This window comes from Perca flavescens, chromosome 6 (genome assembly GCF_004354835.1).
Source record: "Perca flavescens isolate YP-PL-M2 chromosome 6, PFLA_1.0, whole genome shotgun sequence".
Classification (NCBI taxonomy): domain Eukaryota; kingdom Metazoa; phylum Chordata; class Actinopteri; order Perciformes; family Percidae; genus Perca; species Perca flavescens.
The window spans coordinates 39221921-39234952 of record NC_041336.1 but is presented as its reverse complement, the minus strand read 5'-3'; the positions used below and the strand labels follow the sequence as shown (position 1 = coordinate 39234952).

The 13032-nt window shown below is 41.5% G+C and overlaps 1 protein-coding gene across 3 annotated transcripts in view; it reads left to right on the top strand.

Moving 5' to 3' along the window:
- Window positions 1-10553, top strand: part of dop1a (DOP1 leucine zipper like protein A) — a 44521-nt gene extending 33968 nt beyond the window's left edge. For 2 of the 3 annotated variants that reach the window (XM_028579816.1, XM_028579815.1), the window contains exons 22-37: window positions 86-211; window positions 1444-1578; window positions 1912-1967; window positions 2716-2820; window positions 3510-3576; window positions 3815-3959; window positions 5259-5338; window positions 5944-6053; window positions 6469-6618; window positions 7015-7076; window positions 7688-7840; window positions 8192-8328; window positions 8488-8543; window positions 8640-8804; window positions 9588-9717; window positions 9927-10553. In XM_028579816.1, coding sequence (XP_028435617.1) covers window positions 86-211; window positions 1444-1578; window positions 1912-1967; window positions 2716-2820; window positions 3510-3576; window positions 3815-3959; window positions 5259-5338; window positions 5944-6053; window positions 6469-6618; window positions 7015-7076; window positions 7688-7840; window positions 8192-8328; window positions 8488-8543; window positions 8640-8804; window positions 9588-9717; window positions 9927-10235 — 1986 coding nt within the window. In that variant the 3' untranslated portion in view covers window positions 10236-10553. Of the gene's footprint in view, window positions 1-85; window positions 212-1443; window positions 1579-1911; window positions 1968-2715; window positions 2821-3509; window positions 3577-3814; window positions 3960-5258; window positions 5339-5943; window positions 6054-6468; window positions 6619-7014; window positions 7077-7687; window positions 7841-8191; window positions 8329-8487; window positions 8544-8639; window positions 8805-9587; window positions 9718-9926 lie in introns of those variants that run through there. The other variant, XR_003692744.1, reaches the window with a different exon arrangement.
- Window positions 10554-13032: the final 2479 nt, after the last annotated feature.

The following is a 13032-nucleotide window of genomic DNA, read 5'->3' as shown; positions in this document are numbered from 1 at the left end:
ATGTAATGTAACTGATATTGTTTGCATAGTAAGTAATCAGCTGTTTAGGTCCAACCTAACTTCCTTGCTTACATCTGTTCCACAGAACCTCCGGCAGCAAATCCTGGAGCTGCTGGGTCCAATCTCCATGAACCATGGTGCTCACTTCATGGCAGCAATTGCCTACGTTTGGAATGAGAGGAAGCAGGTCAAGACTCCAGTCAGAAATAAGGTGGGTGTTCTGTAAAACAGTGGGTAAAAGAAGTATGCACACCCTTTATATTGTATTGTCTTGAGGCCTTCATTGAAAATCATTTACATCAGAGTTAATTTATTTACTGGTCAGTACAGTAAGCGGTAAAGTGTATTAATTTTGTTCTTTTCATGTTAAAGTAAAATGTATTTGAATATTGAATTACCACCAAGCTAAAGAGCAGTGTTTTGCTGCCCTTTCTGGTTAAGAGTTTCGAGCCTGTTTTATCTGCCTATCTACTGATTTGTTTTTTGTTTTTTATGTGAAACATGAAAGCAGCACATTAAATGATTTAATATCTCATTAGCATTGTTCTCAATAGAGATGCCTAGACTCCAGTATGACCTTTATTGAGTGGACTTTATAATGGCTAAGCCTAAAAACTTAAAGCCACTGAGAGGCTGCTATACAGTTGATGGCTAGTAAACTAGCTGACGTGCTCTCTTCTACCTTACACCACTCAGTAACCTACTGTTGAATTCACAGACTCAATAGTCATCGTTACGTTTTGATGGACATTTATTGATCAGTGTTCTTCAAATGAACGTGCAAGAATCCATGTGTCCATTAAAGGTGCTCTAAGCGATGTGACGTGTTTTTTAGGCTATAACATTTCTTGTCACATACAGCAAACATCTCTTCACTATCCTAGCTGCCTGTCCCCTGAACACACTGTAAAAAATGTGGTCTCTGTCGACAGCCCAGGCTCCACAAACGGCAACAAAAACAAACTACGCCAACCTGCACCACCAAACATAACAAACAGTCTTCCAGCATTCCAGCCAATAACTGACAAGAAGGATTTTGGGGTGGGGGTTGGGGGGGGTTAGTGCGCGGAAGGGAGGGGGAGGGGACGGGATGAGAAGGAGGGAGGGGCGAGCTAGCCTCATTTTGTTTGAAAATACTTTGAACGTTAACAAGAAGTGCCGTCACCCAACATCGCTTTTAAGCTCACCTTGAAGCTCCATCAACAAACATTTACACATCCACATGAGCGTTGCGGTGTGTAGCGATGTGATGCGGTCAACAACTTTTTGTGCTCCTCTGATTAACAGCACCCCTTGTTACCTGTTGAAAGGTTCCTACCTAAATAGACCTCACTCAAAAGCACACTAGTGACACCAGTGGACAATTTGTGTCCTACACCCAAAACAAATGAAAATGGTTCTTACAGGCTCTTTAAATCCTTGTATTTCCACCATTTGTTTCAGGTGATTCCTTTAGCCAGCGAAGAGCAGCTGCTGCTGGTTGAGCTGGTTCGCTCAGTGAGTGCTATGCGCACTGAGACGGTCATGCAGACGGTCAAAGAGGTCTTGAAGCAGCCGCCTGCCATTGCAAAGGACAAGGTTGTTTTTTTCAAAGTTTTTATTGCTGTAGTCCATTAGCTTAAAGTTTTTCGCCCATCTTCTTTTACCTCCGCATAAAGCTATGAGACAGTGGAGAGCTGTACGAGTTTCTGCCTGCATAACATCAAAAATGTTAGCGTTTAGACAACAGGCTTTTAAAAATAAATTTGTATTAGATTTATTTTAAATATATGTACATTTCTGGCATTCTTATATGCAATACGTGCATTCAAATTTTATATATTTTATATTTATATATTTTTTTCACAAGGACTTTGGCTCTCTTCATAGTCATTCATTACATTAATACTATTTCTTCACTATTCCCCACAGAAGCACCTCTCCTTGGAGGTCTGCATGCTGCAGTTCTTCTATGCCTATGTCCAGAGGTGAGTCCACTGGTTCCCAAAAGCAGTGTACAGTACATACTGTATGTACTGTATACTATACATCTATTAGTATTTAATGTAATTGAGGCCATTGTAACGTGAGGGTTTGATCTGTGGTGGTTGGATCACTCTTAAAGTGATGGTTCGGAGTAATTTCAACCTAGGATCCTTTGCACCATGACCTCGAGCCAAACACCCCCCCAGAAGCTTTTTTCACCTGGGTCGAACATTGGGAGAGTTAGCGTAGAGTAGCGTTATCAGCTGAATAGATTAGCACAGGGGTTAATGGATCCAGTGATGTATCTCGTAAATGACCCCACTAATAATGCCCGAAATGATACCAAACTTCTACACTAGTACAAATAGGTTATGTACTCATAAAACGATGGATTGGAAAGTTTGTAAGTACACCAGAAGTTTATGTAAATAACACTTGCCTGCTGGCTTCTGCTCTCTGCTGCTGTTGTTGTTGTTGCTGCCGGCTTCTGGGGGGGTGTTTGGCTCAAGATCATGGTGCAAAGGACCCTAGGGTGAAATTACTCCGAACCATCACTGTAATGAGAAGAAACAGCTGGATGGAGATGGAAAACTTTCTTAAGCCGCACTTTACTGTTCTCCACACTTCATCAGCTCCACAACAACAGCATTTCTTTGTTTCTCACTCACATGTAGCTAAACTAACCAATCTGTTGCTAGCAGCACTTGGACTTTAATTTGCATTCATGATTGTGGTCTGTTTGTGTCCTAGGATCCCTGTGTCCAGTTTAGTTGATAGCTGGCCATCTCTGCTGGCACTGCTGAAGGACTCTGTACCGTTAGGCCTGCCAGCCCCCGGACAGTTTCTTATACTAGGGTTGGTTTCTCTTCTTTTAAGTGTGGTACAGGTGCCCCTATTTCCTCACAACTGGGAATTAGTTGTGCAATTATACTTAAATGTAACAGTTTTGTGGATGTAGATGTTAAATATTCCAAATGTGGATCTGAATGGATCACAGTGATTAATGATAGTCATTTAATAATTTTAAACACATAATTTAAACATGTAAATATCCGTCGAACATACACTGTACTGTCAGATCCATCTACCGCAGATATAGAAGCATAGTTATATTAATACTTCTTCATTTATTATAGCACCATTTGCACTTTTGCATTGCACTATTGTCTTACTGTTTACAATCCTCAGAGTTTTGTTTACATGCGTGTATGTATGTTAGTATGTGTATACATATGTAAGTGTATACTGTATGTAGATATGCACTTTCCTATACACAAACTTATATCTGCACATAGTAGTCAAAAGTTTTTTTTTTTTTTACCTTGCTCAGCTTTGTTGTCCTGGTTTTTAGACAAATGTCTATTTCTGTGTATGAGAGAGCAACAAAAAGCCAGAGTCAAAATATCCTGTATGTGTTTACACTTACTTGACCATTGAAGCTGATTCTGATTTTGAATCAGTCTAGGACTACGCCTTCTTCCACTTCCACATTATAGTCTTTAACTTGTTTAACATGGCGCTCCCATTGTCTTTGCTTTCTCTAGAGTTCTAAATGAGTTCATTTTGAAGAATCCCAATCTGGAGAGCAAGAAGGACCAACGGGAGTTGCAGGTAATTGCTGTAGTCACCTCGACTGCTATTCAACTCTCAGTTGTTTCCATAATGTTTCATATTTAGGTTATACTTCTGTTCTTTTACTTCAATAACATCACAGCTGTTGCAGATTGTTTTTACATCATCTTAATGACAAGTTTTACTTTTATTTCATGCGGTATAGTCCTACAGGATTATAGAGTGAACCACAGTCAAAATGCCATTGAACACAAGTGAATATAACCTGCGTATTTAGGATGTGACCCATAAGGTGGTGGAAGCCATCGGGACAATAGCAGGCTCGTCTCTGGAGCAAACCACGTGGCTGAGGAGGAACCTGGAGGTGAAGGCCTCTCCTCAGATAGTTGTGGATGGAGCCAACCTGGAAGCCGATGTAGAAGGTGTGCTGATGCTGCTACTGCTGCTTACAACCACTAACTGCTCTGGAGAAAGTGCATATGAAGACCGTCTATCTATCTTTGCCTTTGGATATTGCTACAGTATATATATTTTACACTAAACTTACTGAAACTAAACAAGTTGTAGGCCCTACGTCTAATGTGAATGTGAGAAAAATAGGTTTAAAATATTTTGCGTTATTGAGCAGTAATCAGATGAAGCACAAACATACAATTCAAGTTGACATGTACCTCATATAGGCTAGGTCAGCTGTGGATGTTTACAGAAGCCCATAATAGAAAAGAGGCTATGGTTAAAAGCATTTTACATCCATTCCAAACCTAAATATGTGTACAGAAATACATCTTGCTGTCTGATAACACAATTAAGTCCCAACAAACTCAACAGGTTGAGATTGTTTCACTGTTGTTGAAATGCCAGTCCAGAGTCTCACACTCACACACAATCATCACTTGATTAGTAGTAGTACTTAGTTAGACAAGCAGCTTTGATATATTTTTTTTGTATTTGTGTTCATGGCTATCTGCATTTTGGCAAGGGAAAGATAATTTCTGTGTTCATTTGGGCTGGCCTATATAAAGAATTAAATCAAATCTTGCGATATTTTGAACCAAATACCTCAATATCAATACCGCGACGATAATGTAGGTGCTTTCACAAAATATTTACACCGAAAGATTTGAGATAAATAATCATCAGTAATGTGCATATAATAATTAAGTAGGTAAAGGCAAATATTAGAATAGCTAGAACAGTTAGTGGTTAATTTAGAAAATGACATCACTTTACTGAAATGCGGCCTTTTTAAACCAGTAAAAGATAACACTTACCATATAACAATATTATGATATCCTAAATCTAAGACAATATCTAGTCTCATGTCACGATATCGGTTATTAAATTAAATTTTATTTATAGTATCAATTCATAACAAGAGTTATCTCAAGACACTTTACAGATAATTTACAAAGACCCAACAATTTCAGTAATTCCCTATAATATTGATATATTGCCCAGCCCTAGAGTTAATACCAAAGATGAATTTTAATGTGAGGGATTAATGTAATCCAGCTAAAAAAAAGTGTAAAAGATAATCTGAATGTAAGACACTCAAACTATGTGAGGGGTCAAAATGGAGCACTTAGTTGCTTCTGTTCACATGTGCTACTAACAGCATTTGCATTGTATATTTTGCAGATTGTCTGCATGCTTCAGCCTGGCAGTATTAATATGTTTCCGCTATGTAGCTGCTGCTAATGTTTGGTATGTGTGTTTTGTAGATTTAATGCTCACCGTGATGGAGGCCTCCAGTTTCACTCCATCTGTGTACAGCGTTCACGCCCTCACACTGTTGGCTGAGGTAAAACACTCATGTCTGTCTCTGCGACTCAGTGAAACCCCTCCCAGCCACTTATTTTCTTTTTTCCTCTCGATCATGTCTCAAGCTGCGCTCACTCACATTTACCAGCAATGTTTAGGCCCGATGCTCTCAGGCACAGCCCTACAGTACACTAACACACTCCACCTGAGCTCCTTAGAGCTGATTTACGACCACCTACCCACCGCTACCTCAATTATTATTAGTGAACCAATCCACTGGACTTAATGTGGTGCTGTGAATGAGCTGAGCTGGACAATTGAAATCACTGGCCACTAACCATCTTGGCTATTTTAGCTCAATGTGGAGCTAATGATTGAGATTCTACCTGTGCTTTACTGCTGTTGGCAGCTCATAGATTAAGGAGTTTATTGAAAGCAATACATCAGCTTAACGCTGCAGTGCAGTTTGTCATACTGTTGGTTGGTGTGGTAGTGGTCCAGCCAAGGAGTCAAAGTAGCTCAATGTTCTGAGATGAATGCTGACTTTCTACTGTTAGTTTGGAAGAATGTCACTCAATGTTGCCATGCCTACTGAAAGCGTATAGTGTAAGACTGACATGAGTAAATGCTGAATTAATTTGTCAGGTGCTGGCTCATCTGTTGGACATGGTGTTCTACAGTGACGAGAAGGAGAGGGTGATCCCACTGCTGGTTAATATCATGCACTACGTAGTGCCTTACCTCCGCAACCACAGGTGGGGATCAGCTGCTTACTTCTTTTAAATGTTGTCAAACGCTGTTGTCACTGAGGTTTCCTCTGAATCTCTGTCAAAAAGTTTAGAAGTTAACATCTTAAATTCATATTTTAAAGGAGAATTCTGACGCAAAATGAACTTAGGGGTTAATAACACATATACCGAGTAATTAAAAATTTTTTTTTTTTTAAAGTAAGTGCTGTATACTTAATCATTAAATTAATAAATATTTTTGTTGCATCTCTTTTTCGGTGTTGTAATTTGTATTCTCGGATTTCTCCTTTAACTATGGAATGGCTTTACACATTGTACACTATGAACCTTTTTTACATTATAAAATATTGAAGTACGAAGGTGAAATGTATGAAATATCAATGTTGTATGAAAGCATACTGTTTCCTGTTTCCACTGGCAGTGCTCACAACGCCCCCAGCTACCGGGCCTGCATCCAACTGTTGAGCAGCCTAAGTGGGTACCAGTACACCCGCCGTGCCTGGAAGAAGGAGGCCTTCGACCTCTTCATGGACCACACCTTCTTCCAGATGGACTCCTCCTGCGTCAGCCAGTGAGTAGGAGAGGAATCTGGACAGTGTGTGGGTCTACAAAATCCAACCACAAAGTGTAATGAAACAAAACGATATTGACCAATTTGTTTAGAAATGTATAATTAAATCTGTGCACAGGGGAAAAAGCATGACCATGTGTTTCCTGTCAGTTTTAAGGGACATACAGTATACATGTAGATTTGTTTCATAGAAGACTTAGTCTTAGCAGCCTCCCCTTCGCTGGAAAGGTAAAAATAAGAACTCAGGGACACCAGAGATGCATTTTAAAATTTCAAAGTGTAAAAACATTTTACCTAAAAATTATTATAGCCAGATGTAAGGGGGGTGTGCTTGTTAATTTGCCAATGTTTCTGGAATATTGGTCTAACATTAACATCATTTTCCAAATTTTTCAGCTGGAGAGCCATCATTGACCACTTGATGACTCATGACAAGACCACATTCAGAGACCTCATGAGTAAGCTTTACGATTCTTTAGTAGACTATAATTTATTACCACTGTGTGTGTGAGTTACAGACCATTTAGCAGATCATCTGTTTCTTTCTGACATTTGCAGGGCAATGAATGTTTAGCCCTTTCCGTGTCTCATCACAGGCAGAATTAAACGTGCATCCTGCAAGTGTCTTGATCAAAACACACACTTTCATTTCTACTCCTATTAAGTCTGTAGTCCATTCAGCTGCAAAAATATGCTGATGTGATATAGTTAAACAAGTCGATTTTATTCATAAAGCCCAATATCACAAATTTTCCTCACAGGGCTTTCCAATCTGTACAGCATACAACACCCAGTATCCTTAGACCCTTGAAGGAAAACTTCCCATAAAACCCTTTAGTTAGAGCATTTTAACATGTTAAAGACTGGCAGATAGACTGTGTGTGTGTGTGTGTGTGTGTGTGTGTGTGTGTGTGTGTGTGTGTGTGTGTGTGTGTGTGTGTGTGTGTGTGTGTGTGTGTGTGTGTGTGTGTGTGTGTGTGTGTGTGTGTGTGTGTGTGTGTGTGTGTGTGTGTGTGTGTGTGTGTGTGTGTGTGTGTGTGTGTGTGTGTGTGTGTGTCCCTCCCTCCAGCCCGGGTGGCTGTAGCCCAGAGCAGCTCTCTGAGCCTGTTCACCAACAGAGACGCTGAGCTGGAGCAGAGAGCCATGCTGCTCAAACGCTTGGCTTTCACCATCTACAGCAGTGAAGTGGACCAGTACCAGAAGTACCTGCCAGACATACAGGGTAAACCATACACCCATATACTATGTATGTACTTGTGTTGTATACAGATACTGTATGCAGTAACTCCCTCACTTTGAGAGATTCTTTCCCACAATAAACAGAATACAAATTAATCTTAAAATGTCAGTAGATTTGGCGTATTTCCCATAAATGTGTCCATTGTGAGTTTATTGGTCATACTAACTGCGCTCGCCACCTCCGTTGTAGAAATTCAGAGATTGTAGCAAACTCCAAGTACGATGGCGTATTAGATGGTAGCCCTCTGAAATGGCCATTAGGCTAACTGCTTAGGAATCTACGTCTCGGTTTATTAACCTGCACGTTTACTGAGCTGTGTGTGTGTGTGTTCAGAGCGTCTGGTGGAGAGCCTGCGTCTGCCTCAGGTGCCCATCCTTCACGCTCAGGTGTTCCTATTCTTCAGAGTGCTGCTGCTGCGCATGTCCCCTCAACATCTCACCTCCCTGTGGCCCACCATGATCACTGAACTGGTGAGAACTACTGGAGACATTGCTGACTGCGGGCTCTCTCTTTCGCTCACTCACTGTATCTTCATGTGTTTCTTTCCTTTAGTCCTCTACACATATTGAGCTACTCACACAAAAACTCACACACACTCATTCACACATTCTACATCTGTTTCCCTGCAGGTTCAGGTGTTTCTTCTGATGGAGCAGGAGCTAACGGCAGATGAAGACATATCAAGGTACATTATCTGTTGATAATACAAACTGGATTGTAGCAGCAAATGAGTTGAGAAATGTGTTCCCTTGATGATTCATCCTCTCCTGTCCATCTCCAGGACCTCAGGGCCGTCAGTGGCTGGGTTGGAGACCACCTATTCTGGTGGCAACGGCTTCTCCACCTCCTACAACAGCCAGCGCTGGCTCAACCTCTATCTGTCTGCCTGCAAGCTCCTGGACCTGGCTTTGGCCCTGCCTCCTGAGAGCCTGCCTCAGTTCCAGATGTCAGTACAGACAAGCCTGGGTCATAAAAGGCTTTGTAATTGGGTTGGGTTAGGGCAGTGGTTCCCAAACGGGGGCGCGGCGACGCAAAATATAATTAAATAATGCATGGTTCTGCTGCACAGCTAGCAGAACCATGGGCAGCACGGTGGTGTTGTCCAGTGGTTAGTGCTGTGGCCTCACAGCAAGAAGGTTCTGGGTTCAAATCCAGGCCTTTCTGTGTGGAGTTTGCATGTTCTCCCCGTGTCTGCGTGGGTTTTCTCTGGGTTCTCCACTAAAAATATGTTTCCCTCCCTAACTAACTAACTAACTAGTTCTGGCGTCTGGCGTCGTAAGGCGTTGTATGGCTGCCATGCATCACCCAGGTGGGTGCTACACATTAGTGGTGTTAGAAAGCAGTCCCCACCCTCCCTCCCCCCAAATGCGCTTTGAGTGTCTATGATAAAGCGCTATATAAATGTAATAAAATAATAAATAAAAAACATAAAAAGCATTGACAAGTTTGTGAAAGGACTGCCAGGTGAATGTAAAGCTGAAAATATTTGTAGGGGGGGGGTGCCTGCAGAAAATGTTTGGGAACCACTGGGTCAGGGGATCGGTCACAGAGATAATTGGTTAAAAGTGTGTGTCCGTCACAATAGAAGTATTGCCGAATATCCATATGTGGATAGAAAATGAATAAACGTATGAATGAGATATTCGGATATCGCCACTTTTAAAGCTCTGGTGACTTGTTAAATAGATGAAAATTGTATTATTTCTGAGTGAGTTCCACATCATTACAGGTACCGCTGGGCCTTCATCCCAGAGGCTTCAGACGACTCAGGATTGGAAGTGAGACGCCAAGGCACTCACCAGAGAGAGTTTAAACCCTACGTGGTCCGACTGGCCAAGCTGCTGAGGAAACGAGCCAAGGTATCTTCCCTCTGTCCCCCTCTAAAGGTTATTAAATGATGGAGACAAATGACTGCCTCTTATAAAGAGTATGTGCAGGGCAATGCTCATTAAATGATTTGAATTTTTTTTTTACAAGTTGTAGCCCATTTCATTGTCCCCTCTGCTTGCAGGATGGCACATGAATTTCTCTGCTTGAGTAATTTGTCATCCATTACACCCTCCCATAGAAAAACCCAGAGGAGGACTGCTCCATCCGAACCCTGTCCTGGGAGCCAGGTCACCTGATGCTGACCCTCTACGTGATCCGCAGCATGGAGCAGCTGCTACCTTTCTTCAACCTGCTCAGCCAGGTCTTCAACAGCAAGGCCAGCAGCCGCACAAGTCCCGTCTACAACCACAACCCAGCAGGTGCCTGCTTCCCCGGCCACAAGGAGGGCCACAAGCTGGAGAGCCAGAAGGTGTTCTGGAGTCGAGCGCGACAGAACATCGAGGAGATGGTGGAAAAAGACTTTCTCGAGGGCCTTATCAAGACATGAGAACACAGCAAGGGGAGGGAGGGGGATTAACACACAACTACTGATCAACACTAGTGAAAAACTCAACTTGTACATTAAAGAACAAGGGAATACAAATGCGGGGGGGGAATAGTTTGTACATTTTTTTGTATTTATAATGATTATTTTACTTTTCAAAAGCTATTGTATTTCATTTTAATTATTTGTATATATGGAGCAGCTTTAAAGACTGACTTTTAACATTTTATGTGAAGATGCTGTGCCATTCCATATTGATGTAACTTAATAAAAAAGTAATGTAGATCTTGCATTAAAGATCAGCCACTTCTTTCTACAACAGTCGAGAACCCTTTTGCAATTATTTAAGCACATAATGTAATCTGAAAACTGCTGCCCTGGTTAAAAAAAAACAATGCAACTGATCTCAGCAGGTATTCTGTCCATAATGGAGTGGAATGGAAATTTCTAAGTGACCCCAAACTTTTGACTGGTAGTGAAATAGATATAACTGGTAACTAGCCAGTCAAGTATCAGTCAAATAGGCCTTTTTCCACAGCAGACATTGTGACTTGTCATAGCAGGAAAAGCACAGGTGTTACTAATATCATTAACAATGGCTCTGTTGTATTCAAGCGTCCCAGTGAGACGTCACAGTGAGCCCGCATGCACAATACGAGGAGCCTGAAACTGAGACAGCTAAACGGAATTCAGCCATCATTCATGTTATCAGTTACACTGTGACATGTCGAGCCCTCTGTGATGAAGACCTATTGAGTTGCAGGTTTTGTTTCTATCCATGGCACTGTGGTACGGTATGGTGGTAAGTTACTAAGTACATTTAGTGATGCGCTTAAGTACATGGTACTTACTGTAAGTACAGTTTTGACCTGCTAGTTTACTTCCAGTATATCCATTTCATGTAAGAGGGAAATCTACCTTTTACTCTGTTTATAGCTAATGGTTACTACTTACAGTTTTATTCAGATAAAGATTTTTCATGAAAATAACACGAGATTATAAAATACAGTGCATTGTTAAAGATTAAACCAGTGGTTCCCAACCTATTCACCCTTACAAAAAAACAGCGTAGTAGTAGTAGTAGTAGTAGTAGTAGTAAGCAGATGGTGTCATTTAAAAGTTATTGAGAACCACACTTTCAAATGTTTTACCAAAAAATCAAAGTCCAGAGAAAAGTCCAAAAATGAATACAAATTAGTGAGGAAGAACTTAGTTTTTTCTTCTTTCCAACCCCACTAAGCATTTCATAACTCCTCTGATTGCTTAACTACAATAGCTAACTTTATATAAAGTAGATAAACTAATTCTATCTCGACCATCTACAATAATTAAATACTACTTACAAATTGCTGAAACAGTATAAACAATATAATAATGTCATACACTCAGTAACTCGTTTATTGGGTACACTTAGCTAAAGCCAATGCAGTCTCATACAACAGTATAGCAATAAATTCTACCTTCATTAAGGTTAGAATATATAATAATATAAATATATTTTTTTAAACTGTTAAAGAGAGGTGTAGATTCCACTTTATGATCATTTTGGAGTAAGTATAATATATCACTCACAGGGGCCATTTTTCTGCAAAACTGTTTGATAGGTACATTCAGCTGATAATACTTTATATATACTACTATATGTTTGCTTAAGTAGGATTGTGAATGCAGAACGTTGACCTGTAATCGAGTATTTTTTACACTTTTACATAAGCAAATGTGTGAGTACTACTAGCAAACCAGTGAATATGTGCTCTCCGAAGCAGAGCACATCAGCACCATGGACAGCGACAAGGCCGGCCGCTTCCAGCTTCACATGATCCCAGAATCCAGCGGTAATAACTGAGGCAGCACGCTTCATATGACCTTGGTACGGTACAGTGGTGTGGTAGCAGCATGACAGGAACCAAGCTTGGTTGTAGAGTAGCTTTATTAACCCTTTATATCCTTACCAATCCACAACCTCCAGCTCTCGTCACCTCCCAGCTCTCGCGATGAGAGAGGCAGGAGCAGGGTTGGCAATACTGCGTCACATGTGACTTAGAAGGGGGCGGGGCGGGTGAGAAATCTGAATAAATTAATAAAGAGAATTTTAAATCCACTAGGAACAACGCCATCCAACGACCCGGGTTGAAGTGCGCATCGCCGGTGTTTGCAGGTTTGCAGCAGAGAGGAAGCACCCAGCAGGGGAGAAGGAGGAGGAAGAACCGCTGTAGCCTACTAGATGGTGGGGGGGATGATGATGATGATGATGATGCCATCCAGGACCTGATGTTCCCCTGCACGCCCCGCTGAAACACAAGGACTGTCGGACGGGTGGTGGTGAGGATTATCCAGGAGGCTGGAGGAAGGAAGACAGGGAGGGGGGAGGCAGCGACAAGCATCATCCGGAGGGGAGCGTTTTGTCAGGGAGGGCTGACCGACATAAGGCTCAACAGTAATAAACTGATCGAAAATAAAAGGAAAAGCCCAAAAACCTGGAGTAGGATTTTGCAGTTGGATATTTCATTTTATAGACTGTAATGTTTAAAGGCTACTGGTCTCCAGGGAGGAGAGTCAGTTCATGATTGTTCCAGAAACGCATGCCGAGCCAACAAAACTGACTGGGGATCAGCCGATTCCAGAATTGTTATGCAACTCAAATCATTTGCAATTCTATAGAAAGTGTCCTATATCTTTGCCAGTGCTGTGTTTCTGTGGTGCTTTTGAGGGCAGCTGGGATTACTAAAGCGGGTCGTTCGTTTCGGTGAGTGTGTGTAAGGGGGGGGGGGGGGGTAGGACCATAGTGGACGCTTGATAG